This window comes from Triturus cristatus, chromosome 1_1, assembly GCF_964204655.1.
Source record: "Triturus cristatus chromosome 1_1, aTriCri1.1, whole genome shotgun sequence".
In the NCBI taxonomy this organism is placed as follows: Eukaryota; Metazoa; Chordata; class Amphibia; order Caudata; family Salamandridae; genus Triturus; species Triturus cristatus.
Window position 1 is genome coordinate 81,898,170 of NC_140579.1, and position 27,262 is coordinate 81,925,431.

The 27,262-nt window shown below is 46.6% G+C and overlaps 1 protein-coding gene across 1 annotated transcript in view; it reads left to right on the top strand.

Annotated features, from left to right (window-relative positions):
• Nucleotides 1-18,164: 18,164 nt before the first annotated feature.
• The window catches only part of LOC146869512 (E3 ubiquitin-protein ligase TRIM38-like), an 80,888-nt gene continuing 71,790 nt past the window's right edge, over nucleotides 18,165-27,262 (top strand). Inside the window, exons 1-2 of the mRNA XM_085637324.1 lie at nucleotides 18,165-18,614; nucleotides 23,269-23,499. Coding sequence (XP_085493450.1) covers nucleotides 18,417-18,614; nucleotides 23,269-23,499 — 429 coding nt within the window. The 5' untranslated portion in view covers nucleotides 18,165-18,416. The remainder of the gene's footprint in view (nucleotides 18,615-23,268; nucleotides 23,500-27,262) is intronic.

Here is a 27,262-nt window from a genome sequence, read left to right on the forward strand (position 1 = left end):
GTCACTCAACCCTGGCCTGAGATGCGATAAGCTCGAGGGCTGCATTGGTCGGACCGCCCTCCACTGTAAAAGCTGTAATCTGGTCTTACCTGCACCACGCCATATCAGCCAGAAAGAGAACAAAAGGAAGGAAACGTCACTTACCATCATGCAGCTGAATGTTAGATCCCTGGTCAAACACCATGCGGAGGTAAGAACGCTATTAATGGATGAGAACCCAGACATAATGTTTCTGAGTGAAACCTGGCTTAAAGATGACCTAACCAGTATTCCCAATCTTGCTATACCGGATGGGTTTGCCATGACCTGTATTAATAGAAATTCAAGAGGAGGGGGCATCGCCGCCATCCACAGATCCTCCTTCACCTGCTCCTTTCTAAAGGAAAGCATTGCGGACTGTGAATCCGCGCGCTTCAAAATTGCCACTAATCCTAATTGCACTCTTTCAGGCCTGTTTATCTACAGACCGCCGGGGCCTTCCGCGAAATTCACGGAAGAGCTCATTGAGGTAACGCACGCTATGATTACTGACTCGGCCAACTTCACTATCTTAGGAGATCTCAATCTCCATATAGACAACTCATCAGATGCTAAAATCAGCAATTTGACAGCAGACCTAGCCGCTCTTCAGCTAATTCAGCTGATACGAACCCCAACACACGTAGCGGGCCATCTGCTGGACCCAGTGTTCACGAATATTCCGGAAGCCAGTGCGGATGATCCTACACCCATGGCCTGGACGGACCACTCACTAGTAACCTTCTCCATCCCTAATAACCACTATGTCATAAAAAAGCCTCCAACTTCCTGCCTAAAACGACCTTGGCACAAACTCCAACAATATGACCTTGCAGTGAGTTTGGGGAGACCTAATCTGGAGGATATAGATGATATTGAGAAATCATATATATCCTTCCAGAACTGGATTACCAAGGGACTGGACGCCATTATACCAGCGAAGTGGACCATGGGGCGTAGCACCCCTTCCAATCCCTGGTACAATGAGAACCTCAAAATAATGAGGAAAGGCTGTAAAAAAATGGAGCGACAATGGAGAAAGGAGTACAAGCAGGAAGATAAAGATGCATATTTGACTACTCTTAAAACATATCATAAGGCAATCCGGGTAGCCCGTGCTACCTTCTACGCCACTGAGATAAAGGCTAGCCCTAACCCCACGAAAACGATCTTCCAAATCGTGCAAAAACTACAACTCGGTAACAAGCCGGCGTCTCACATTACCTCCACGCAACAATGTGAAGACCTAGCCACCTTCTTCACGGAGAAAGTGAAAAAAATTTACAACGCCTTCACCCAGGATAGCCCAGAGGACATCAACCTTCCCACTACCATCCGCGGAGACTCTAGTCTCACACGCATACCCGCCATCTCCGGTGAAGAACTCTCTAAACTCTGTAGGAAGGTGAAATCGGGCGCTCCCACAGATCCGATGAGGCCTACTCATTTTCTGGAAGCCTTGGAACTCTTCCTCCCACCCTTGACCTCACTCCTTAATCTTTCTTTTGCCACGGCTACGGTCCCCACCTGTTGGAAACAGGCTTGGGTAACACCGATCATAAAAAAACCCTCCCTAGACCCAGCTAAACCGGAGAACTACCGGCCCGTTTCGCTGCTCCCATGGGTCGCGAAACTGGCGGAAGCCCACGCTAACAAAATACTAAGTGAGCACATGGCAAAAAACAACATCCTGGACCCCTCCCAGCACGGGTTCAGGCCGGGCCACAGCACGGAATCCGCGCTCCTAACTTCCACAGAAAGTTTACGGGAAATTATGGATTCCGGCGAAAGTGCCGCGCTGATTCTACTCGATCTCAGCGCGGCCTTTGACACGGTCTCCCATGCCATCCTATTGAAACGCCTAGGAAACATAGGTATCACAGACGCGGCACTCCAATGGTTCAGATCATTCCTAACCAACAGATCGTTTAGGGTATCCGCCCCCCCGTTTATCTCCCAACCCCAAAACATAGGACAAGGAGTTCCACAGGGCTCTGCCCTCAGTCCCTCCTTGTTTAACCTATACATGCAACCCCTGGCGGAGGTTGCCAAGAAATGGGGCCTCACAATGGTGTCGTACGCCGACGACACACAGCTGGTCATCAGCATCAACCATGCCCCCTCCCCCGATGCCACTAGATTCAGGGATGGTCTGACCGCCGTTGCTAAATGGATGACGGCAAATTGCCTTCAACTCAACGGCGACAAAACAGAGGTGCTGATAATGGGGAAAAATAGTAACAACTGGAATGACCTCTGGTGGCCCCAATCACTGGGCCCAGCACCCCCCCCTAAGACTCTAGCGAAAAACCTGGGAGTATGGCTAGACTCTGCGCTTAGCTTCCAGTCGCACACAAAAAAAGTTGCCGCAACCTGCATTGGCCTACTGAGAAGCCTCACCCCCATCTTAGGCTATTTTGACTCCAAAACTCGACAACTCATCGTTCAATCTACCATTCTGTCCAGATTGGACTACGCGAGTGTCTTGTTGTTAGGAGCTAATAAAACTGAAGTTAAGAGACTCCAACGGATACAAAATTCGGCGGCAAGGGCCATAGTAGGTCTCCCTAAAAGATGCTCGGCGAGAGCAACCATTCACAGACTACATTGGTTACCCATGGAAGCCCGCATCCAGTTCAAGGCCCTCATATTCGCCTTTAAAATCATGAGGAACGAAGGCCCGGAGCTACTCCGCTCACTGCTGACCCCCTACTCTCCCAAACGGAACCTCAGGTCCATGGGGCAACACCTAGCTATGGTGCCCTACACTAAGTTTTGCCGCATCGGAGGGCGCTCCTTCAAACTACTGGGGGCCAAATTATGGAACTCCCTTCCCCTCAATATTCGATGCATGGACAACATCCTAGCTTTCCGCAGAACTATTAAAACCTATCTCTTCCCCCCCTGTTAGGTCCCTCCCCTCCCCTTGTTCAGTTGGTTGTGTTATGGTTCCAGCGCCGGGACGCCCCGTTGCGAGGGCAGCTGTTTGCGCTTTACAAAACTGTTAACATAACATAACATAACAGGAGCGCGAGCTGGCCCCTGCATTGGGAGTTATAGAACTCTCAGGCCATTTGATGGGGGACAGCTCGCTTCAATGTCTGAAATTACTGACAACAGGCATTCGTGGAAGAATGTTTCACGGACAACGGACAAGAGGCCCAAATAACGGTTGGTCCGTGAAATTTACGCATGGTTGGTCACCTTAGCTGCTAGTGCTGGTGAGCACGAAACGGTCGGAGTGGAATCTGTCTCTGACAGCCAAAGCGCATCTGTTGCCCCGAGCCGCCGCTGAACTATCCGCAGGGGCTAATTTGCATAGTATCCGGAAGTGTTCACCATCACGCTGTGTTTGACAAAGAAGCGTCTATTCATGGCCCTGTGCTGTCAGTCACATCTACACTATCGTTTGCATTTGTGCAAACACAGGAATCAAAGCAGCCCAGTGAAGTGGATGGCATCAAACTGCCTGAAACTCAATGCAGGTAAAGCAGAGGTGATCATATTTGGGAACACCTCTAACCCCTGGACACCGGACTGGTGGCCAACTGCAATGGGTACGATTCCAGTCCCTGTGGAGAAGGTTAAGAATCTGGGGGTGATCCTTGATTCGAAACTCTCCTTCAGTGACCAAATCAGCTCATCAAGTTTCTACATTTCTGAGGAAAATGAAATTCCTCCTTCCGGAAGACAGCCTGAAGATAGCAGCCACAGCGCTCATTCTGTTTAACCCTGGGCGTAGTTTGCGAAGTAGCGCTACGTGTAGCTACGCAAAGTGCATTTTGCACTACGCAAGCTATGCGTAGCTTCGCAAACTGCGTAGTGCACTGTGCAAGATGCTGCTCGCACTGATTGCACAGTGCCGGATGCTTGTCCGCACTGTGCAATCAGTGCAAACTGCATCTTGCACAGTGCAAGCGGTCGTTTTCTGCCGCTCGAGTAGATTTCTACTCGAGCGGTAGCTTTCTCAGCACGGACTGGTAGTTTCTCATCGCGAGCAGTCGCGAGCATACGCGACCACTCGCAATGAGAAACCTGACCTCCCCGCGTTGAGAAGCTCGCCGGGAGGTTTATTTTCCACTCTCCCGATCGGCAACTTGATGTTGCTGATCGCGAACGAGGAAAATGTCTCGCCGAGATGTCATTTTGCTTGCTCGCGGTCGCCAACTTGACGTTGAGGACCGTGAGCAAGCAAAAAATGACCGTGCAATTCGCGTAGTGCGAAGTAGCACAAACTTCGCAAACTACGCGAGCGTAGCATAGTGCTTTGCCCAGGCTTAATTCTGTTGTGTCTGGATTACTGCAATAGTCTCTACATGAACATCCAAAAGAGACACCTGAACAGATCGTACAGAATGCGGCAGCCAGGCTGCTAACAGATACACCCAGGTTTGTCTCTGTGAGGATGGGACTTAGAGATCTTCACTGGCTCCCTGTCAAACAACGGGCACAGTTTAAGGCTCTGTGTACAGTTTTTAAGGCCCTTATGGGTGTTGGCCCTGAGGTTCTGAAAAATGGGATACAATGGTATGTTCCTGGAGGAGCTTTGCGCTCCTCGGAAGCTAAACAAGTGATTGTGCCTCGTTTTAAAAAGGCCAGCTGGGGTGGCAGGAGCTTTTGTCACTGTGCTTCAAAGGCTTGAAACAGCCTGCCTTTGCATCTTAGAAACTCAACTGAGCTCCTCCTTCAGGAAGGAATTGAAAACATGGCTCTTTACATGAACAGTTTTATCTTATCTACGTCCAGGTAGGCAGTGTCAAGCGCCACGACACCCCAGAGTAACAGAGCGCTTTAGAAGTCTTAGTAACATTAACAGTGACAGCGGCAATTACGAAAGCCAAGGGACTTTCTAATAGAACTCTAAGGATGCGCTATGTATTATATTTTTATTGTTTATGTTTACATTTCTTAGATTTTATTAAGACCTATCCTCTCCTTTTCCCTCGGCTCTCTACTTTTTCTCCTCTTTCATTTCTTCTGTTCTTCAAAATTCTTAAGATGCTATTTGCTTGAATCAGATTATTATAGCACTATATATACTGTACTATGTATGTTTGTTACTTACTTCCTGTTCAATTATACTTCTGTTGTATATATAGTGTTTATGCATACTCATTTTTTTGGGTGGCACTTTTATGTAGCGCAAACTCGATCCGAAGGTATCAGATCGCTTTACATGACCACCGGTTGCATTACAGACGTGCACATTCATTTTTCAGGCAGAGTGGGGGATGCGTCAGTCTCCTGCCAGGACTCGAACCTGGTTCCCCAGTTTCAAGGTCAGTCGCTTTGGCCATTACGCCACATGCTCCTTTTACAATACTGTATGTTATTGTATTTTATTAAACAAAGCATTATCAAAGTTTTTTTTAAAAACAAAAGAAAGCCGAGGGAGGGAGTTGAAAATGGCTTTAATCCAATCTGAGTGTATTGTGTGTGTCTGCTTATGTCTGTGTGTTTGCCTGCTTATGTTTGCTGCTCTTGACTGAGAGAATGGGGACACTCTTGAGAGGTATTTTAAAAGAAATGTGTGCAATGCTTTTTGTGTGCATGTCTGCTTGTTTCTTTCTGTGTGTGAACGCTCCATAATATCTAGTATTCTGCCAAAGACAACAAACAACAGGAGTGACGCTGCAAATGTTACAAAAAGGGAAATGTTAACACATCATTGCGTTTGACTTTCATTTTGTGTAACAGGTTAACCTGTTTAGTTTATAGACACGTATTTCCTGTGTTTTGGTATGTGCTGCAGCTGGTATAGAAATCTTTAAGTATCATCATGTCTTGCCCTTTGCCCCCCGCCCACTCACCACACCTCTAGCTCATTTTAATGAGTACCTGCGCTTCTTTATTCCCATTTTAAACACTGTACTACAAGTTCCAGAATGCACAGGACAAACCACAAGCGCTGAGTGAACTTCGCGCCCCTGGTTCTCCGTACCCGTTGCTGACGTGCTCTCACGTTCCGTAACCGTTATATTGAGTTGCAGTTCGACTTCCGGTTCCTCCCAGGCAGATGTGGCTTGGCTAGAGTGACAGGCCGTCTGCGCAGTGGGAGACAGGAAGCTGGGATATAGTGACCACACCGTCATCCGCTTCAATCAACACGCATGCACAGACGTCACCCAATGATTACACTGACACTTTCTTTGTGGGTGAAGAACTGCTGCAGGTTTATTTCATACAACATAAGTATGACAATAAAAATGGGTTATCTTACGGGCGATCCAGGGCAAGCAGCCCCTAGCTGCTCCGCCCGCCTGGTGAGCCAGCACACACGGTGGGTCGATGCCCGGCAGTGTGGCACATATTTATTTTCAGATCATCCACTGGGTCACGTGATCTGTCTCCTACTCCCGCCCCTTCTGACAGGGGCGGAGCGTGTTGTGGCACACCCCCGGTTGGTCAGGCCCCCCAACCGCCCGAAGGACTAACGCCCCCCACCCCCAACGGCCCGCCTCCACCTCCACACTATTGGGAGGTCTCCTCCCTGGGCGTAGCCTCGCGCGCGAGGCAGAAGAGGGGGAAGGCTGCGACGGGCGGCCACTAGAGAGCTGCCCTGCTGATGTCCCACTGCGTGGGACGCGGGCAGCGGCACTCCCAGGATACAAACAGCAGAAACGAAACTGGTCTATTACTGCATCATGGCGGCGGCAGCCCAGTCTCAGAACCTGGAGGACGAAGTCACTTGTTCGATTTGTTTGGAATATTTCAAGGATCCGGTGGTCATAGGCTGTGGACACATCTTCTGCCAGCCCTGCATCTCACGGTGCTGGCAGGGGTCCGAGACAAACCTCGCCTGTCCCCAGTGCAGAGAAATATCCCAAGAGAAAATACTTCAGCCCATCCGGCAGCTGGGAAACCTCGTGGAAATGCAAAAAATTCACCTCCCCTCTTTGAAGCCGCAGGAGAACATGTGCGAGAAACACCAGCAGCGGCTGCAGCTCTTCTGTGAGGATGACCAGGAGCCCATCTGTGTGGTGTGTGACCGGTCCAGGGACCACCGGTCTCACACCGTCATTCCTATGGAGGAGGCTGCCCAAGAGTACAAGGTATGTGCGAGGCACTGCTGGGATCGCAGCTCTTTGACCATAAACTCTGTACTGCTTGACTGACTGCGACTAAGAGTACAAGCCGTGTGTGGGACAGCGCTGGGACCTCAGTTCTTTTACTGTAGGACCGTGCCCAAGAACACAAGGCCTGTGTGAGAAACTGCGGGGATTCTGTCTGGACTCACGGGCCTGGTGCTATAATGTGCTCCCTAGAGCACGATGAACCCAAAGAGTAGAATTCTCTTGTCACACAGGGTCTGTGTTGTGCCTCATGACTGTAGGCGTGGTGCCAAAGACAACACGGTGTGTCTGCGACAGACTTGTTTTTTAAAATTTTTATTTATTTTTTTGCATCTTTATATAGCGCGAACTCGACCCGAAGGTAATGGAGCGCTTTACATAGCACCGTATTTACATTACACATTCAGGCACGGGGAGATTAAGTGATTTGCCCAGGATCACAGGATGTGGACGCGACCCCGAGGCTCGAACCCTGGTTTCCTGCACCAGAGGCGGCAGCGCAGCCGACGGACCACATCCGTCAGTTCTCCTTGTCTCTGAGAATATAAAATTAGCTAGCATTCGCGCCAAGAATTTTCAATTCTATTAAGGACACGGAGGCGAGGATTATGCTTCTCTTTCTTATTTATTGCTACTCACAGCAGCCAATGAAAACTTTCCTTATGCAAAACAAACTACATTTCCCATGATGCATGCACCACATCACTTCCTGCAGAGCCCCATAAGAGCCAGTAATACCGGAACCAGTCCTCTTTCTTTGCTCCGAACTATAAGTCCAATAATTATAACAAAGTTCAACAACAGCTTCCAACGTGGAAGGAAATCAGACCAGCTGGGAAGAACGTCAACTTCAAGCAGGATTACGACTAATCCATCTTCTTTTCGGATCCTGAAAAAACAGAGATAGAACAACCCGTAACTTCTGTATAATCAGAGTATATATGCAAAACGGGTGGGCAATAATTACAATACTGTATTTTAACCGGGTGGGATAATCCTCGCCTCCGTGTCCTTAATAGAATTGAAAATTCTTGGCGCGAATTCTAGCTAATTTTATATTCTATTACAGGACCGGAGGCTTCGTATTATGCTAGTTTAACGCTGATTAAAAACAACAAAGGATATGTCACCCACCGGTTTATAATAAAGTTGCTTAAACGTTGACTCAGATGACCAGTCTGCAGAATGCATGATATCCTGTACAGTAGAACCCAACATGAAGGTCTTAGAGGCCATAGCGCCTCGAACAGAATGTGCACCAAAGACCTGAGTGTCTACACCCGCTTCCTGCATAACATTTTTGAGCCATCTGGCTATAGTAGCTGCAGTCACAGGTTTGTACGGTTTTTGCAGAGCAATCAACAATTGTACCACACCATCTGGCCTAATAGCCCTGGTACATTCTTCATAAACCTTAAGGCATTGGACCACACAAAGTTTAGCATTGTCGGGAAAAGCATGATAATCCACACTGCGTGACATTGTGTTAGTTCTAGATGTAAAATTAAACGAAACTCCCTCTGGAGTAAATACTCTACCTGTAATATCCAGAGCTTTAACGTCCGAGGAACGTCTACAGGCCGCTAGGCAGAGCAACATGGCCAGTTTGGCTGACAATTGTTTCCTGGACAACATATTGTTGTCGGGCCATCTGTTAAATAGTGACAGAACCAGCGAGACATCCCACAAAGAAGAATACTTTGGTTTGGGTGTAATAGCTACTCTGATACCCTTTAGAAGTTTACATATTAAAGGATGCATTCCGACAGGTTTGCCCTCGATTTGAGAGTGGCCTGCCGAAATGGCGGAGCGGAAGTTATTAACAGAGCGAAACGCTAAACCTTCCGCCACTTTTTCTGACAGGAAGTTTACAATAAAGGGTAATCCTTCCCCCACGGGATCCACATGCTGTCCCATGCACCAACGAACCCAACATCCCCAGGCTGAAGAATATCGTTTCCTGGTAGAGGGGGCCCACGCTTGGTTGATAAAGCCGGAAGCTTGTTCCGAAAATCCTGGCATTTGCCAACGCTGCCTGAAAGTCTCCAGGCCATCATAGACAGATGCCCCGATAGAACCATCGGGTGTTTCTCTCCATGAGGGCCCTGGAGCATCGTCGAGGACCATGGGATCCTCCTGGGGAAGTCGCAACTCGCCTCCAGTAACAACGGGAACCAAGGCTGCGACTTCCACAAGGGAGTCACTAATATCACTTCTGCTTTCTGGCGCATCACCTGCGTGAACACTCGAGGAATGAGAATGAAGGGTGGAAACTCATAATTCAACTTCTGAGTCCACTCCTGCGCAAAGGCATCCGTCGCCAGCGCCAATGGGTCCGGCCTCCAGCTGAAAAACTTCGTCATTTGACGGTTAAGCCTGGAGGCAAACAGGTCGATCTCGCAAAACCCCCATATCTCCTGCAACCACCAGACCACCCGTGGGAGAAGTTGCCAGTCGCTGTAGTCCCTGAGGTGGCGAGAGTTCCAATCCGCCACCACATTGGACTGACCCGGAATGTACTCTGCTATGACTGAAATCTGATGACTCAGGCAATAGTGCCAAAAGGCCTTCGCTATCTCCACCAACATTGAGGACCTCGTGCCTCCCAGTTTGTTGATGTACTGCACTGCCGATATGTTGTCCATCCGAAGAAGGATGCAACATGAGACCTGCCTGGGAGATAGTGTCCGGATCGCAAAAGATCCTGCGGTGAGTTCTAGACAATTTATGTGAAGATTTAACTCTTCCAGGGACCAACGTCCCCCTGTGGAAATATTTCCGCAGCGCGCTCACCAACCCCAATGGCTGGCGTCGGATTCTATGACCACCTCCGGCAGAGAGCCGAAAATTGCTCTGCCGTTCCACGCCTCGACGTGGGCCAAACGCCACTGGATCTCTTCCCTCACTTCTGGGGACAGAGGGACTACATCCGTGTATGAAAGACCCTTCTGCAAGTGCTGAATTTTGAGTCGTTGCAGGGCCTGTAGTGTAGGGGGCCTGGAATATTGCTTGAATGGATGACGCAAGAAGTCCCACTATCCGGGCAATTCCCCTGAGAGAGACCATTTGTTTGGTCAGGAAGGAGCGAAGCTCCTTCTTGATATCCTGAAGGTTGGAATTTGGAAGGCTGAGCTGGGCCGTCTGAGAGTTTATGACGAACCCCAGAAAATATATTGTCTGCGTGGGACACACAACCGATTTTGGCTCGATCACGTACCCCAGGTTCTGCAAGATACGAATGGTCATGCGCAAGTGCTGAACCGCCAACGCCTGAGACTGTGCCATGATGAGCATGTCGTCCAGGTAGACAATCATGCGAACCCCTTGTTCCCTGAGGTAGGCTATGACGGGTTTCAGAACCTTGGTGAAGCACCACGGTGCTGAGGAAAGTCCGAAAGGAAGGACCAAATATTCGTACCACCGGTTCCGCCATTGAAATTGAAGGAATCTGCGATGGGGACGATCTATGGGGACGGACAAATAAGCGTCCTTCCGGTCCAGACGGACTAACCAGTACCCCTGCTTCAACAGGTCCGCCAGCAGATGGATGCCCTCCATCTTGAAGTGCTTGTAAGTCATATAGTGGTTGAAATCCTTCAAATTGAGTACCAACCTGTAACCACCGCCTTTCTTCTGCACCAGAAAAATATTGCTGCAGAAACCACGAGGGCCCTCGTCGCAAGGTGCTATCGCGTGTTTCTGCAGCAATCCTTCTATTTCTGAATCGATGAAATCGCACTCTAGTTGGGAAAAAGAAAGCTGTCTGGGCCGATGAACCTGACAGGGTGTCTGAAAGAACTCTAGATGGAACCCCTGAACTGTCTGCAACACCCAGGCGTCCTGCGATATTTGAACCCAGTTGTGATAAAACTGCTGAATACGTCCCCCCAATGGAAGAAGAAGTAAGTCTGGAGCGCTCACCTGAAGACTCGGTGTTCTGGAATCCTCCCCGATAGGATCCCTTGTTAAAGCGTCGCTTGTTGAAGCGCTGCCTGGTGGGGTAGAAGGTGCCACCGCGGGTGGAGTCCCACTCTCCCCTGCCGCGTCCGAAATCTCCTCGCTGAGGACCTTGGGAGAATTGACGTATAAACGAGCGTCCCCGGCCTCGTCCGGCCCTGTTGAAAACCCCTGCTTGGAATACCCGTTTGATTCCTGCCTGAGCTTTGTCCAGGGTTGTGAAGGTGCCCACGTATTTCGCCACATCTTTGACGAAGCGGTTGCCAAATAGGTTGCCGTCCGCCAAAGGGCCAGGCTCCGCCGCTGCCAACTCCGTAAGGTTAGTGTCCATGCGCATCAGGATGGACTTTCTGCGCTCCGTGAAGATTGCGCAGTTGGCATTACCCAATAGGCAGATAGCCCGCTGGGTCCAGCCAGCCAATACATGGGAATCAATAGCGGTTCCTGATTCCTCCGCCTCCAGAGCCATCTCCAATATCTTGGCTAGGGGACCGACCACATCTAGAAGCTTGTCTTGGCACCCTTGCCATGCGCGGTCTATACCCTTCTTGGGGTCCTTGGCAAACTTTTTAAGGAAAGTTAGCAGACTAGAGTCAATTTCGGGAGTTTCCGCCACCTTGTCCGTAAGGTCCGGTCGGGGACATTCAGACCGCAGTCTGTTGCGCACTTACTTGTCAAAGCTCTTGCGCAAGTTCTCATGTAGGTACGCTGCCACCTGGGATTGAAGGTGAAAGGCGTAGGGGCCGCCTGTGGAGTCTCCACATTTTTAACCTTCCGAGATTTCTTCCTGGGAGGGGAATCATCAGGGGTGTCCGAGGAGGTGGAACCAGGTTCCGAATCAGTGTCCTGAACCCTCTCCCTCTCTGTCGCAGGGCACGGGAGTGACAAATAGGAAGCAGAATGAGGCCAGGACTTAGGTCGTGGCGCCTCTGCCGGCTCCTCAGTTGGGGTAGTGAAGCCATGATGCTTCGCGAACCTCTCCAATTGCCTAGAAATAGGCCTCCATGCAGTCGCCAAAGCCTGCTGCACAGTTCCCGGAACTGCCTTCTCCAGGGCCTTGTTGACTGACTCCTGCACGGAAGCGTCCAGGGCCTCAACAATATTATCTTCGATGGCAGGTGTACCCACCTCCTCCTCATACAAAGGTGTCATCCTCCTCGTAGTGCACCCAATTGTCCATGGTGGAACCAAATTTGTAGACGTACTTGCTCATAAGGCAGCAGTAAGGAGGAGTAACAGGGGGGGAGCCAACCCTCAGCACCACACCACCGGTACCTAGCTCCTCAGCAAAAGCTGTATCCCAATTATTACAGCCCACAGGGCGTAATGGAGCCAAAAGAGCAGGAAAAGATCCAAGGAGGTGTGCTCCCTCCAGGCCCAAGTCTTTTTTACAGCCAGCCAGGCGTAGTAGATGCTCTCTGTATGGAAATCAGCCTTGAATGGCGAAAAACAAAAGAAAAACTACAGAAAACGGGCAGTTAAAACGTGCGTAGCCCAAATCCTACCAAAATAGCCCAATTGGGCTACGCACGTGGAAACCTGAAGCAAAAAAAACTAAAGTGACCGGCTCCCAGAGCACCGGCTTATTAGGAGAGCCTTCGCGCTACACGATAATGATCTGCCATAATGATATGCACCCACCGAAGGCGGGGCGGTACCGTGCTGTTTATACAAATGAAGAGCTTCGACGCGCTGTTGTGCAATCTATCAGACGCTTGGGAAAAGTGCCATAAACTGGCGCGATGCCCCCACGCATCGAACGCCGTGTGTATGGACCTCGGCTAAGCCCTGAGACCTCCCCGCTCCCAGCGGGAGCTCCGTAGCGCTCAGAGCGCGAAATCAGGCTCGTCCCGCAAAATCGGGCGTTCGTGTCAAAATGCAACGCGGCGTTCAAGGAGACTTTAAATCAAACAATGATGTGTTACATGCTGCCAGCGGCGCTTTAATCATTAAAATAATGTATTTAATATTACAATAATCGAGAGCTCAACTTATCTGTCTGCATGAGCAGCAAAGAAAGAGGACTGGTTCCGGTATTACTGGCTCTTATGGGGTTCTGCAGGAAGTGATGTGGTGCATGCATCATGGGAAATGTAGTTTGTTTTGCATAAGGAAAGTTTTCATTGGCTGCTGTGAGTAGCAATAAATAAGAAAGAAAAGCATAATACGAAGCCTCCGGTCCTGTAATAGAATATGTTGTTTCTGTGTGACCTGGCTGAGGTAAAACAAAGTTCATAGTGTACGACAGGGTCGTAGTTTAGCAATATATGTTTTGGGGGGCATGGCCCCAGTGATGACAAACCTTTATTTACATACTCGAACAGGACGAAGGAGTCGTATTATTTTGCGATATCAATTGAAGATTAAAACTGGTTTGTCACCGGAGGTATTAACAAGAATTGAAGCACATTGGTGCTAGAGTAAACACCTGTGTAGAGATTGGGCTATGCTATTATTGCTTTAATGATCTCGACATAAACAAGATCGTACAGAATTGACGGACTTGCAGAAGTTTTTTGCCTTTGACATGTGGCATATGAGACAAATCCTGAAAGTAGAGCTTGTTTTTCCTGCTTGGTGTAGTGATGCTTTTCATCTGCTGCTGAGTCATTCCGAGTAGAGATGTATATAGACTCTTGAATTCTTTAATTGGAGCATTGGATTCCCGGCTGTACATTCCTAATATGTGTTTGGAGTAGTATTAGATGTTGTGTAAAAAGGAGTTTTTCTTCTATGGAAGATATATACGTATCATATTCCTGCAGGAGGTGGAGCCTATGAATGAATCCCACCAAAACGTGTCAACAAATTGATGGTACACAACTTACCGCTAGTGGACATTCTTACATGATCAAATTCAAGGATGCTTACTGATGTGTATGGTAGAGGTGCGATTTCTTCGCTTTAAATTTCTCCCATTTTATAAATATGGCACAGAATTATAAATATGGCTCAGTGTCTACTGGCCACTAGGAGCAAAAGGCCCTCTGTTTGTCAATGCGACACTAAAATAGGAGAAAAGTAAAATGTAAAGTTAATCATTAAGGTACTTTTTCGTTTTACTTTTCTCCCTTTTAAAAGCCTTCAGAAACATCATTTTGTTCTCATGCTCCAATATTGAGTCCACAAGGACTTTTATTTAAGAGTTAAATACCTCTGTGCTTCACCTCTGACCCATAAAGCTGACTGAGCACTGCTCATTATCAGTCTCTGCAGCCTGATGATAAAAATGTAAAGTAAACTTTGGCCTTACTCAACATTAAAAGAAAAATGCGACCCTGTGCTTATTTAAAAGTGAACTCAAGGCTCCGTGCTACTTTAAAGGTGTCTGAACACCTGGATTATATAGTCTGATCTATCTATATCTACACGTGTGTGTGTATGTGTGTGTGTGTGTGTGTGTGTGTGTGTATATATATATATATATTACCTACTGGCGGTCGCCAGTAGGTAGTTAGTTAGGACCACGTTTCCATAGGAAAACCTCAACATTCTATTTTGAATAACTTTGGCGCCGGTCGACGAATCCTCGCGAATTTCTCAAAATAGGTGGGGCGCTACGCTCCGCTCCTACCCTGAAAGTCTCGGGGGGATCCGTCAAGCGGGGGCTGAGATAAAAGGGGGGTCCCAAAACGCGTTTTTCCCATGCATTTTTCCATAGGACCTTTAGAACGAGCTACAGCCCGAACGGCTGAACAGAATTACTCAAAATTTGGCAGAGAGGTAGTCCCTAGGTCAAGGAAGTGCCTTTTGTAGGTTTGGTGTAAATCTGTTCAGTAGATTCTGAGAAAATAGCCTTTAAATCAATATATATATCTGAGCCCGCTTACGGTACGCTTACCGTACGCTTACGGTAAGCGTACGGTGGCGTGCGCGAGCGCGATTCTGATTGGCTCTTAGATCTTAGTAAACATTCGAATCGGCCGAAACCAGGAAGCGGCGGCCGCCATTTTGTGTATTTCACTCTGAAAAAAAAGAGTGAAAACAAGGAAAGGGGGCAATGAGGAGAGTTACAGACCCCCTAACATTTGTGAGGTGGTCAAAGAAGGACTGTAAAGTACAAAGAAAACATTTATTGATTTTAAAAAAAATCACGGGGTACGCGTACGGTAAGCTTACGGTAAGCGTACGGTAGAAAAAAAAAAAAAAAAAAAATGAAAAGCAGATTTAAGAGTTTAGATATTAGGGAGCTCTAAAAAGAGCCGTTGTGTTTATGAAATGATTTTTTAGTGGTACCTACAAGTAAGTACCGATGCAGAGTCTAAGGTTCAAGAGGAAGACTCTGTTCCCTTCATCATTGAAGTGCACACCATCTCCTCTATAAATGTCTTGCATGTCATAACGCAAGTTGTTGTGGTAAATGGCACCCATACCATAGTCACGGAGGAAAGCAGAAACAGATTTGTTGACGTGCTTTCTTGCTTTGTCATCGCACCGCGTGCCCACCGTGCGTGCACGGCACTAACTGCGTAAAGTGGGCGCACGGTGCGCGAAGCGCACCGCGTGCTCACTGTGCGCGCACGGTGCGCGAAGCGCACCGTGCGCGCACGGAACGCGCACGGAACGAACTGCGTTAAGTGGGCGCGCACGCCACGAATGGCGTAAAGTAACTTAGCATTTAAAAAACCGTACAAATTCACTGAAAAAACCATAGGTTTCACACACGTTATAGTTAGGAATTAGCATTTAAAAAACCTTGCAAATTCACTGAAAAAACCATAGGTTTCACACATGTTATAGTTAGCGGAAATTTTACTGATAAAAAACCAATGAAATTCCCCCGTTATAGTTAGTGCAGGCAACTATAACTCACGCGACCGCAATCTTCTGCTGATGACATATGTGTCTTTATGAAAAAAAAATATTTGTAATATATGTATAGCTAAAAATGTATGGAAGAAGACATGGGCAAATAAGTGTCTAAATACAGTATTAGCATCAGCAGAGGATTGCGGTCGCGTGAGTTATAGTTGCCTGCACTAACTATAACGGGGGAATTTCATTGGTTTTTTATCAGTAAAATTTCCGCTAACTATAACATGTGTGAAACCTATGGTTTTTTCAGTGAATATATATATATATGTGATTAACAAAAGGCATCTATATTCCTGCTAAATATTATGCCACTAATCCATACATGCCGATATTTTAGAAGAGGTAAGGGGGAGATTGAAAAATAAAATAGCGGGAGAATGTATTTCTCCCATTGACTTCTATCGAAGCAGTGGTAATTTCAGGCGGGAGACAACCAACATACAGCAATTGTTTGCTTCAAAAATCGTGAGTCTCGCGCCTGAATCAGGTCTGTTGGTGTGTATGCGAAACCCCAGGTACATGCATTCAGTGGAACCGAGCCACCTGACGCTACTTCAAAGACCAGCCACACAGTACTCATGATGGGGAGGAAAACTAGCCCCCTCCCCAGGCTTTCCGCACCACATTTGCCTTTGAATAGCTCTTGCAGTGCCCTCCTCTTGTTTTAGCTGTAGAGCGAAGTCAGAAGATTGGGGCCAGGTACAGGAAGAGTTCTGGCGATCTGGTGGTTTCTGGGGCGAAGATGACTTTTGATGTGTGGTGGCCTGAGCTAGGACATCCCGGAATAGAGGCTGAAAATGGCGGCGCTCTCCACAACAAATCCACAATGTTAATTTTTGTTGTGCAGGGAACACACTTGCTTGAAAACAAAGGAGATTTGGTGACTAGATAACTGGTTTTACCCTTTAAAATATGCTGCTTTAACCACAAGGGAGAAATATCTGAAGCAGATGGCCGTAAGCATATCACAATAAAAAGGAGCGTACATATGCCCTATTTGAGAAAAAATGAATCTGATTTTACTACTCTTAGCTGACTTTATTTACCAGGTAGTTATGGTATAACATTTGATACCTATGTCAGATTCCTTTAGGTTTTTTCTGGTATTTTAAATTTGCATCTTTTTAATGAGATTTAGACATTTTCAATTCTTTGTCCAAACATTATTATTGTGTTGCCTTGCTGTTGCGTGTGTAACATATGTATGTTTTTGAGTTAAACTATGCTGCTTGAGCAAGCTTGCAAATCAGTGAATTGGGTATTCCCCACAGTTATAGCTCAAACCAAGACGCTGACTTCTCTCCCCCATAACTTTACTCTCCGATTTCAAACACTCTTTATCCACACATCCTTGCATACATCTGACTGAGTTCTCCCTTAAACATTTTAACAAAATTATTCGTGGGGAGACTCCAGCTATATATTATCTTGTACATATTTACCTTCCACTGTTTTCAATAGTAGGTAGTTTTCATTATCCTAATTTCTCTTCACCATTTTAATGATCTATTTACTCAAATCCCTTTCCAATTGACCATATATATTCAGCGTCACAATCCATTGTATAAAGCAAAGATCTGGTCGACGTTTCCTAAGTAAACTTTCAAGTGACGCGAGTTGCAGTGGTATGTCTGGTGTAAGGGTGGAGCAGATACTTGCTGGAACAATGAACTCTCTGGAAAATAGTGCCACAAATGATTGACGACATATATCACATAGATAATGCGACTAATATATTAAGGTTCTTGATTTGTTTATGTAAGTTGACTTCTCTTGGTTATTCTGGTGTTAATGAGGGTTGGTCTTATGTATCATGCTATTTACATTCATATGTCTGAAGCCACTATGTATGTGGATACCTATAAATTAATAACATAGAGGTATTTAAAAAGTGATGCGAGTTGCAGAAGAACTCTCCTCTTAAGCATAGGGTTGAATATGCAGTGTGTTGTGATCTTTTGAATTGTGCTGCATGCGCATGCTATTCCATCTCCATGGCAGCATTCTGTTGAGACAGTTTACTCCTGGAGTAACAGCAGGCTGGCAGCAGGAGTTGGTGGTCTATGCCTCATGACAGAATAAAGCTTAAAAAATCTACCTGAACGTGTCTTCGTAATACAGTGCTCTCTCATTCTCAATAATTCTGTACCCCCGATTAGAGCCCTCGCATGTTGAGAGCTTCACAATTTTACACTTGACTTCAAGGACAGCCAGACCCCCTCTTTCCAAACATTGAAGGGCTTTACCCATATCCTTGCGCCGATGTCATTGTTTCCCACTGTGGGTGTCAATGGACAAGGTGAATGGATGAATACATTCAGATTTTATGTCTCAGCCTTGTTTGTGTGGGAATAAGTCAGAATGATTATGGGGAGCTTTCTTGTAATTCCAGAGTAGGTGCTGTTTGTTGAGAATAAGAGTGGGAACCAGTAGATCTTCCACATCAATGTGCAGCTTATCCATTGAAGATCTGGAGTCCTGATCAGACTGGAAGACGCGCATCAAGCGGGAAGGGCTGCAGCCCAAACTGAGCAGTTATGTGGTCCATAGGAAATGTGGTTGGTTTGCTATCGGTCTGAAAGTGGGGGTACATTAAAAAATTGCTCCCGCATATCACTGGTGTTGAATCATCATGTTTTTGTTAAAATTATTTATAGAAAATGCTTCAGTCGCTTGATTCAAATGAGAAGCAACCTGGAAGATGTGAAGAGATTCGCAACAGATGAGGACAAGAAAAGATCAGAGCTGAAGGTGAGTGTCATTGGCAGGTGGGGTCCCCTTTAATGAGTGAAGCAGCCAGAAATAAAAGGTGCATAGTATAGGACTTTCCTGTTACTAATGACTAGTACAGGGGAAGATGGCGGATGAGTATATATCCCAGAGTATGACCTACTGTAGGAGATGGGGAGCTTACAGATAAAGTATCACTGCAGCTCACCGGGATCTAGGAAGGAATTGAAAGCTTACCTTCTAATGACAAATTAGTCCAATCTAAACTGGTTGGATGGAAACTCTGATGTTGAGGTCAAAGGACTCAACATCAGAGGTCAAAGGATGTTGAGTCTGATTAATCTGCCCAGCAAAGAATAGAAATGAAAGGAGGCCATGATGGCTAGCACTTGCCTTCCATCACAATCCAATTTCACTAAGGGAAAACCAGTGGGTTACAAGGGTGTTACGTATAGTTAATTATTACGTTTTACTATTGTTAAAAACCGTTTACCACTTTCATGAAGTACTAATATGTTAACTTTTTGTTTTGAAAATTGTATAGATTATCAACCTATCGATTTAAAAAAAAATGTGATACCTTTGCACCCGTTTGAGGAATGCCGTCACACTTTAGCAGACTTTTTCCACTGGTTTAATTGTGGAAGGAGTAATATTTTGCAGGGTTGTTTGAAGGGGGTGTAAAGAGAAAATGGAGATCCCAAAATATGCTTACATTGAATATATGAAACATATACTTTTAAATTATGCACTGTCTGAAAACCAGGAGTCGTATTTTATTTAAATTTGGCAGGATTACATATAATGGTGTGCACATGCCTATTTTGTGTAGTGCAGGTATGTTATGTCATTATTTTTATAAGTTTTAATGTATAATGTATCTAAAGTTAGTACTATTTGTTATGGCGGTATTTTTGTAAAAATGTCGGTATTTCGCCTACCACGGTCATTAGCTGATTAGGTGATCATAAAAAAGTTAAAGGCACCCATGTTATTGTGTACACTTTCACCATGTTGTTTGTTATTTCTTCCGATGTAGGTAAGTATTAGGTTTGGCATTTTTGACCTAATTTTTACCACCTTAGTAAAGTGGTAATAGGTAGAGCAAAATAGTTTTAACTCTCTAGATATTTAAAAAAAAAATCTACAGAGCAGCACTGGAGTACTGCTGCCCCCCAAAATATTTTTGAAAAGGTTAATGTTTGGTTATAACTTTTATCCCACTGTACAATAGTGTTTTCTTTTTAAGTTGCACCGTAATTTTTAGTAATTACAGCGCTACTCCATGCACTTGTTTGTGTGTATTTAAATATGTAAAACATTGAAAAACCTCTTTAGCACACTATAGTAATAAAATATAATGTCTTACAGTGTATTTCCAATTTTTTTGGGGGGGGGGATCAGCGCTACTCCAGCTAAACTCCGTATTTTTTAAGCAACATATATATAATCTTATAAATATTTTTCTCTACCTATTACCACTTTAGTAAAGTGTTAATAGGTAGGGAAAAATACCACACCTAATATTTGCCTATATTGAAAAGGCAGTCATTAGCCAATCAGCTAATGAAATGTCATCGCTATATACCTCAGGAGTACAGCGGTACTACCGCGGCCACAGATAAAGAGCAGTGCTATCATGAGTGATGTCATTGACCATGTCATGAGTGATGTAATGTGCGAGGTCATAAGCAGTGCATTGTGGAGGCATAAGTTATAGTTAACTCTGCTTCACAGTTGTACCAGTGAAATATGAGCCTAACTACAACGTCCCTATAACCTTTGGTTTTTTCCAGTGAATTTCTAAGGTTTTTTAATGTTAATACCTAACAATAATGTCCCTGTAACCTTTGTTTTTTTCAGTAAATTTTTCTAATTCTATTTTCTAGTGGAGAAAGGGGGTGGGGCCTCCCATGAGCTCTCAGAAGTCCTGCTGTGTGGGACTTACTGGGGGTAACAGGAGGGTTGTTGGCCCCCAAGGACCCTCCGTATCCAAGGGAACATCAACCCTCAACCAGTAGTGCACCAGGAGGTGCGTTTGCAGAGTGGTGGAGAAAGGAGGCGGGCCTCGGTTGAGTTCTCAGCAATCGCGCTGTTTGGGACATACTGGAGGTAACAGGAGGGGCTCGTGGCCCTCAAGGAACATTAGCAGGCAAGGGGACTTAAACTCCCAACCAGTTGTGCTCCAGGAGGCCCTTTGCAGAGTGATTGAGAAAGGGGGCGGTGCCTACAACTTCCCCCAGGTTGGCCTTTTGTTTTTCTCATTGAGGGGACGAGGCCCCCACTCCGGGCTGATTTCGGGCTTGGAGACCCAATCCACAGGTCTTTGCCAATACACTACAACCCAGTGACCTCTGTTGGGGACTACGGGGGAGCCTCTAGGCCCCCGCGGTGCATGCTGTCAGCTCCCACAAAGCAAAAGCAATCTGCTACCTCCTGAGGGTGGGCAACTCAGGGGTTAGCAGGAGCCGTCCCTGCAGGACCGCGACCGCCCACAACCCCTACATTAATATATTTCAGCCCCCCCCCTGATTTTTGATAAAATGGCCCTGGGAGGTGGCAGAATACGGGGCTGCGGGGGGGAGAAGATGGGGGGGTGGGAGGGGCAACGCCACGGCTGCCCAACCTGCACTCATTTTATGTTTAGCCCTGGAAGGGGCTGCAGGGGAGGCCATACGGGCCCCTGCATTATTTTGGTATGATTTGCCGTGGGGAGGTGGCGGAGTGCGCGCAGGCCTAGCAGGACCACCCGCATACATATTGTTAATTCCCCCGGGGAGGTGGTGGTCCCCAGGCTGCGGGGGTCACATGCCCCTCCCCGCATTCGTTTATAAACATTTGCCCCAGGGAGGTAATGGTCCTCCAGGGTGCGTGGGTGCTGCGTGAGTGCCCCCCACATACATAAAAAACAATGCCCCGGGGAGGTGGCAGTTTTTGGGGCTTTCATAAACCCTAGGAAGGGGGCCCCAAGGACCCCCCTCCTATTTCACTAGCATTGGGTGCTGGCCCACCTGGGAATTAATTAAAAACAAGCATGCAATTTAAAAAATGCTTCTTTGACCTGTCGGGGACCAACTTTATGGGATCTACCCCCTTTTCTTTTTTTCTTGGTTGAAGTGTTGGCAACCAATCGGAGCTCTGCATTTCCCTGTAGGAGCTCGTTTTTCGTGGTCGTCACGGCTGCAGATATCGCTAGCTCTGTTTTTCTTATATTTCTTAACAACTACTGAACAAATTTAAACCACAATCTACCTTTCTGCCAAATGTAATTCTATCCAGCAGTTCGAGCTGCAGGCGTGTCTAAAGGTCTTGTGTGAATTAATATGGTAAAACACACTTTTTTATACACGCCTTGTTCTCAGTCCCCAATTGACGGATCACCCCACAACTTTTTCGGGAAAACTTTGTGAAGATTCGCCAATTGGCACCAAGGTTATAAGTTATAGGCAAGTAAAAAAAATGCTTTTCCTATGGAAACATGGTCATGACTATAAATACCTACTGGCAACCGCCAGTAGGTAATGTATATATCTCTATCCGGTGCATGTAAGCCAGGGGAGGCAATGGTGGGTACCACTGTGCATTGCCATTCCTGTTGAATAACATTGGCTGGGCCATTGCAGAAAGGTGGGCCCACTCTTTGAGAACCCAGTGTAGTACAACGAGGGAAGGAAGTGTGATAACCATAGCCCAACCTCCACCTGTTGGAATAGCTTCATTTTTGTTTCTTCAGTCTGACAATGTCCTGGGTTCTTGTGAGTCGGTGTCTGTCTAGGATGGTTAATTTCGGAGTCAGGTACTCTGGGGTGGAGGTGTTGGGGGGCTGCCGAGTGTCTTTTTAGGTGATGGAACTAACCTTGAAGTTGCGACAGAGCCAGTTGAGCTGAAATGTACACATTTCTTCAGGTGTTTAATTGGGTGTGCTGGAAGGATGCCTTTCGATGGGGACCTTGGGGAGGGGGAGAGGAGCAGGGTAATGTAGAGTAAAACGTAAAATAGGGCATTGCTGCTATACATATAACACAAATGGAAGACTAAGCAGATACAGACACTGGGGGAGAAGAGAGAATCTTTTCTGGGCTCCAAAGAATCCACAGTTTGCAAACGTGAATACTATCGAACTACACCATCAGACTGTAGATTGAGAAGTGTAAAAAAGAAGAAAAAACACAAGGCAGCAGACCTTTTCCATCTGTGCACCCATGATGTGGACCCACATCCCCTATCCATCAGGACCTCCGTATAGTGCTCCAATTTAAGAAAAGAGTTAAAGACTCTTTAAAGAAAAGGACATCTTAATGAATTAACCATCTACAACCCATCAACCTCTCCTATTACTTAACGTTATGCAGAACTGTCCCCATGTAAAGTGCTCTGCCCCTTTTGCCTAGGTTTGCGGCACAGAAATGCCATATACAAGTTTCCTCGTTATCCGAGCATTGTCTCGAAATGCAGTGGGGCAGAAGCCACAGGAGTTATTTCCTTTAACAAATGAATATTTTTCTGTCTAGAGATGTGATATGTGACGTCACTAGTGAAGTAATCAATAACATCATTTGTGATGGCACATCATGAGCTATGTAATGTCATGAGTGAATTACTACTGACTTCTTTATGTTAAAAAGATCTGTTGGTACTTTCATCAGCTTGAACTAATGTCACCTGTTTTTTTCAGGGTGAATATCAAAGCCACGCTGAGAAAATCACAAGAACCTTTGAAGATCTGCAGAAGTTTCTAGAGCAAGAAAAGAAAAACATACTTGGCAAGCTGGAGAAGGAACAGACAGAACATCTACAGAAGATTACTCTGAAAATGACTGACCTGGAGAAACAAAATGCCTCCTTCAAGAATCTGATCGAAGAGCTTGAGCGAGTGTGTCACAAGCAGGATGTGGAGTTACTGATGGTGAGGGAGTGTGAGGGTTTAAAATGTACACATCTGGAAGAGCTGTATTCTCTACTCATGAGATGCGGAGCTCCTGGAGGTAACTGGATTAGAAATCTACAGCAGCATGACTTACCCATGCCCCAGTGCCATGGAGGGAAGTGTGGGAGCAAGTTATGGAGTTAAGGAAGGCAAAAGGGCTCCAAAATCTACCGATCTAGAATAGCTGCATTCCTTCTCAAAGTGAAGTGTGAGCCTTTCCATTCCACACCCAACAGTATGTCTCTTGATAAGGGAAAGAGAGGATATTTATGTCGGGGACAGATTATATTTGACCTGCAGAGATTCTAGAGTCTGAACTCAATAGTCTGTATCGGACTATTGCAGTCTGCTTGCCTCTAGTCAGTGTGTTCAACCTTGATTTGACATTGGCTTCTTTTAGGACTGCTCATCTTGGAAGCATCCTAGACCAGATCATATCATATGTCTGATAGGCATACCTTAGTATGTGTATTATGTTAACATGCCAGTTATAATCGCCTTGGTTTTTCTGTGACCAACTTTAGCCATGTCTTTTATCCCATCTTTCCTACCGCTATCTTTCTTCCCCCACAGGTTTATCCTCCCCATAATCTCCTGCCCTCCCATTAACTCCTTCGCTCTCCTGCCTCACAGCGCTTTGTGCGCGCACACTGGACACTCACAAGTGTTTTCCTCCTATTGTTTGCCAACACTGGGAAGAAAACAATACAAAGAAACGCGCAGGCCGCAAGACCTGCTGCTGCATTATTCCCATGCAGTGCGTTTGCCAACTACTTACCTATATACTTCCCTGACATTTGCCCTCTGTCTTTGAATGTACAGCAAATGTGAGGGGGCAGGTTAGCAATTCCCTCCCTGGCCTTGCCCAAGGGCTTGGGAGTGGGGATGACACCGATGACATCTCTCCTTGCCTAGGGGAGAAGAGAGGTCACTCTATATTTGTATCAAGCAGCTTCCGCGTTTCCTGGTGTTGTGTACACCCCAGGCCCTAAATCTTAGACTCTCTGTACCTGATCCGAGGTTAAATAGTAGAAGGTGTCCCTCACTCCAAGCCCCCACACAATCAATCAATCGATCTATCAATCCACATTTGTATAGCGCAGCACTGAAACCCCTAGGAGTATTTGGTCGCTGTGGATGCGACGTCTTTGTCAAAGAGGCAGGTCAAAAACAAGCAGAAAGAGGAAAAATAACGCGCAGAGTGTGTAGAGAGAGGACAAAATGGAGGGCAGAAGTGGGCAGGAAAATGAGCAGAAAGCCAGCTGAAAAGAAGGCAGAAAACGAGCAGAGGAGGCACAAACCTAAGGCAGCAGAGGGTAGCGGACTGAGGGCAAGCTGGACAGGATAACTGTCGCATGGGGAGCTAGCACGAGGACCTGCTTTACTCCTGGGAAGGCATGTAAACCTCCTATGGCCTTGCCCAAGATTGATAGGTTGAAGAGAACTTACCTGCAGGAAGCATTGTTTTTACACCCACCTCACAATGCCCAAGATTGAGTGGAGTCTTTGAAAAATAATAATGGCATTTGACAGTTTATCTATCCCTCCCTATCACCTTGTTCCAAAAGGGCGTGGGAAGAAGTGCCAGCTAATAGCCACCTATGCAGACCGTTCGCAACTGAGAGCAGGCTGTAGGGGTAACAGGCGATTCATGCCTTGTGGCCTGCTGCTCTCGGGGCTCATGTAAGCGCAGAACAGGGTCACCCATCACCTGCCTCTGCACCAAGTGACAGGCTCCTCTGTAACTCGCTGAATTGTGCTGGCCAGCTGCCTAGCTGCCAACGTTTCAGATTGCTATGTGTGACTTTTTCATAATTCTTCTCAGCCTCCTCGTAGTGTTGCTGGGCGGGTCGGCAGAAAAACAATTAAATTGATTCCTGCCGTAGCCAGCCTTTGCCCACTGGATCCTCCCAATCATAAACAAACTTCAAAACCTTACCTGAAACTCACTAAACTTGTTCAGGCCACACAGAAATGAAAGCAGCTGCCATTCAGCAAGAAGCTCTTGACCATCAATCTGAGCAGAAGTGCTTGATTGCTGCTGAGAAGTGCCAGTACTCGCCTATCAAAAGCATTGTAGCAGTGCTGAGAAGTGTCAGTACTCGCCTATCAAAAGCATTGTAGCAGCCCGAGAAGTGCCAGTACTCGCCTATTAAAAGCATTGTAGCAGCGCCGAGAAGTGCCAGTACTCGCCTATCAAAAGCATTGTAGCCATGCCGAGAAGTGCCAGTACTCGCCTATCAAAAGCATTGTAGCAGTGCTGAGAAGTGCTAGGGCTATCTCTGCCAAATACTCAGTACCAGCTATGCTTGCCTATTTAAAGCAGTGCCCTCAGTGGAATCCAGAATTGTGGGAGAGTTACAGGGTGGGGGGGTCCTTCTATTGGTAGTGGGCTTGTAGGCACTGCTTTTCACTGCCATGGGACTTGCCTGTTATTCTTCCAGCCTCCTGGAATTATGGCTGCCTCCCAGTACCGGTAATTCCAGGGGCTGTTGTAGGCAGGGGTGGACGGATGACAGATATTATTTCGAGCCAATCGTAATGGGGACAGAATGTTGTGTGGCCTATTTAGGCTGCTATAGTTCCTTCTACAAGCAGCAAAGAAATGCTGTCTCCGTAAACTGTTAGTCTCCACCCCAACCACAGGGAAAAATGCTGCAGATAGGAGACAGCTGACCGACCCCTTCATTTCTTTGGACGTTCATTGACTTAGGATTCAGACCACTAGCACCCCTGTATCTACTCCTGTCCATTCCTTACTATCCCTCAAAAGCTTGCTCCCCACTTGCCACTCTAGATCAGGCCTAATGTCGCAACGTCCTTTCAAAACGTTTCATGTATCCCGAAACCAGTGTGCTGAGAACTCCTAATACAGTAGTCTCCACCCGCTCCCTCAACCCTATCAGGTTACATGCATACACCATCGCTAGTGGTCACGATTCCCAGATCCACGTATGAGGTGCTCCTCTAGTCCAAGTCTTAGCTCTGCGTTGTGGACTTGTTGGCCCAATTTTATAGAGGATAAAACAGGGCTACAGATCTCATGATGAAAACACCTGGTCTTGGTGAGCTTCTCGCAAAACGTGGGAGCTCTGAAACTGGTACTTCTGTTCTCTCTTATCAGAGAAGCCTTCAGTTGAGAGGCCAATAATTCAAAGGGAAGAAAGTCTCCGCGCCCCCTTCAACCAGTCTAACCAAGTGTGAGGCGCAAATGCTTAATGTGAGCAGTTCCTCTACTCCAAAAATACCTGAAGACTTGATGTCACCAGAAACCCCATGTTCCAAAATTGGGGTTTTATTTTAGAAGTCATTTTCTCAGTTGTGTTAGGCTAGTTAGATCAGTTCAAATTAACCAAAAATACAATTCCCAGGATGCACTAGGTTGATATAGAAAAGGATAGGGTTCGACTATGGAGCCATCGGGTAGCTTTACATACCCCAGGCTCTGTGGCTCTGTGCTGCTCAGTCAACCGCAACATTTGAGCCACATGTCTCTATATTTCCCTTTGTTTTGTTCCCGTGTGCAGGATACAGGACAAATGCTCGCTACACACTTGCGAGTCACTTCCTTCCTTTGGGACCTAGCACCTCTCTTGTTTAACATCTCTTCTAGGCGCAGACTCCATGGAGCCCCAGACAGTGCTCTTCTCTGAGTTCTGCTCTCCATTTTCCGGGGCTGGCCACTCACCCTTTTATTCCGTGCCCGTGGGGCTGGCTAATGTGGGAGCCCGGTCTGAACTGC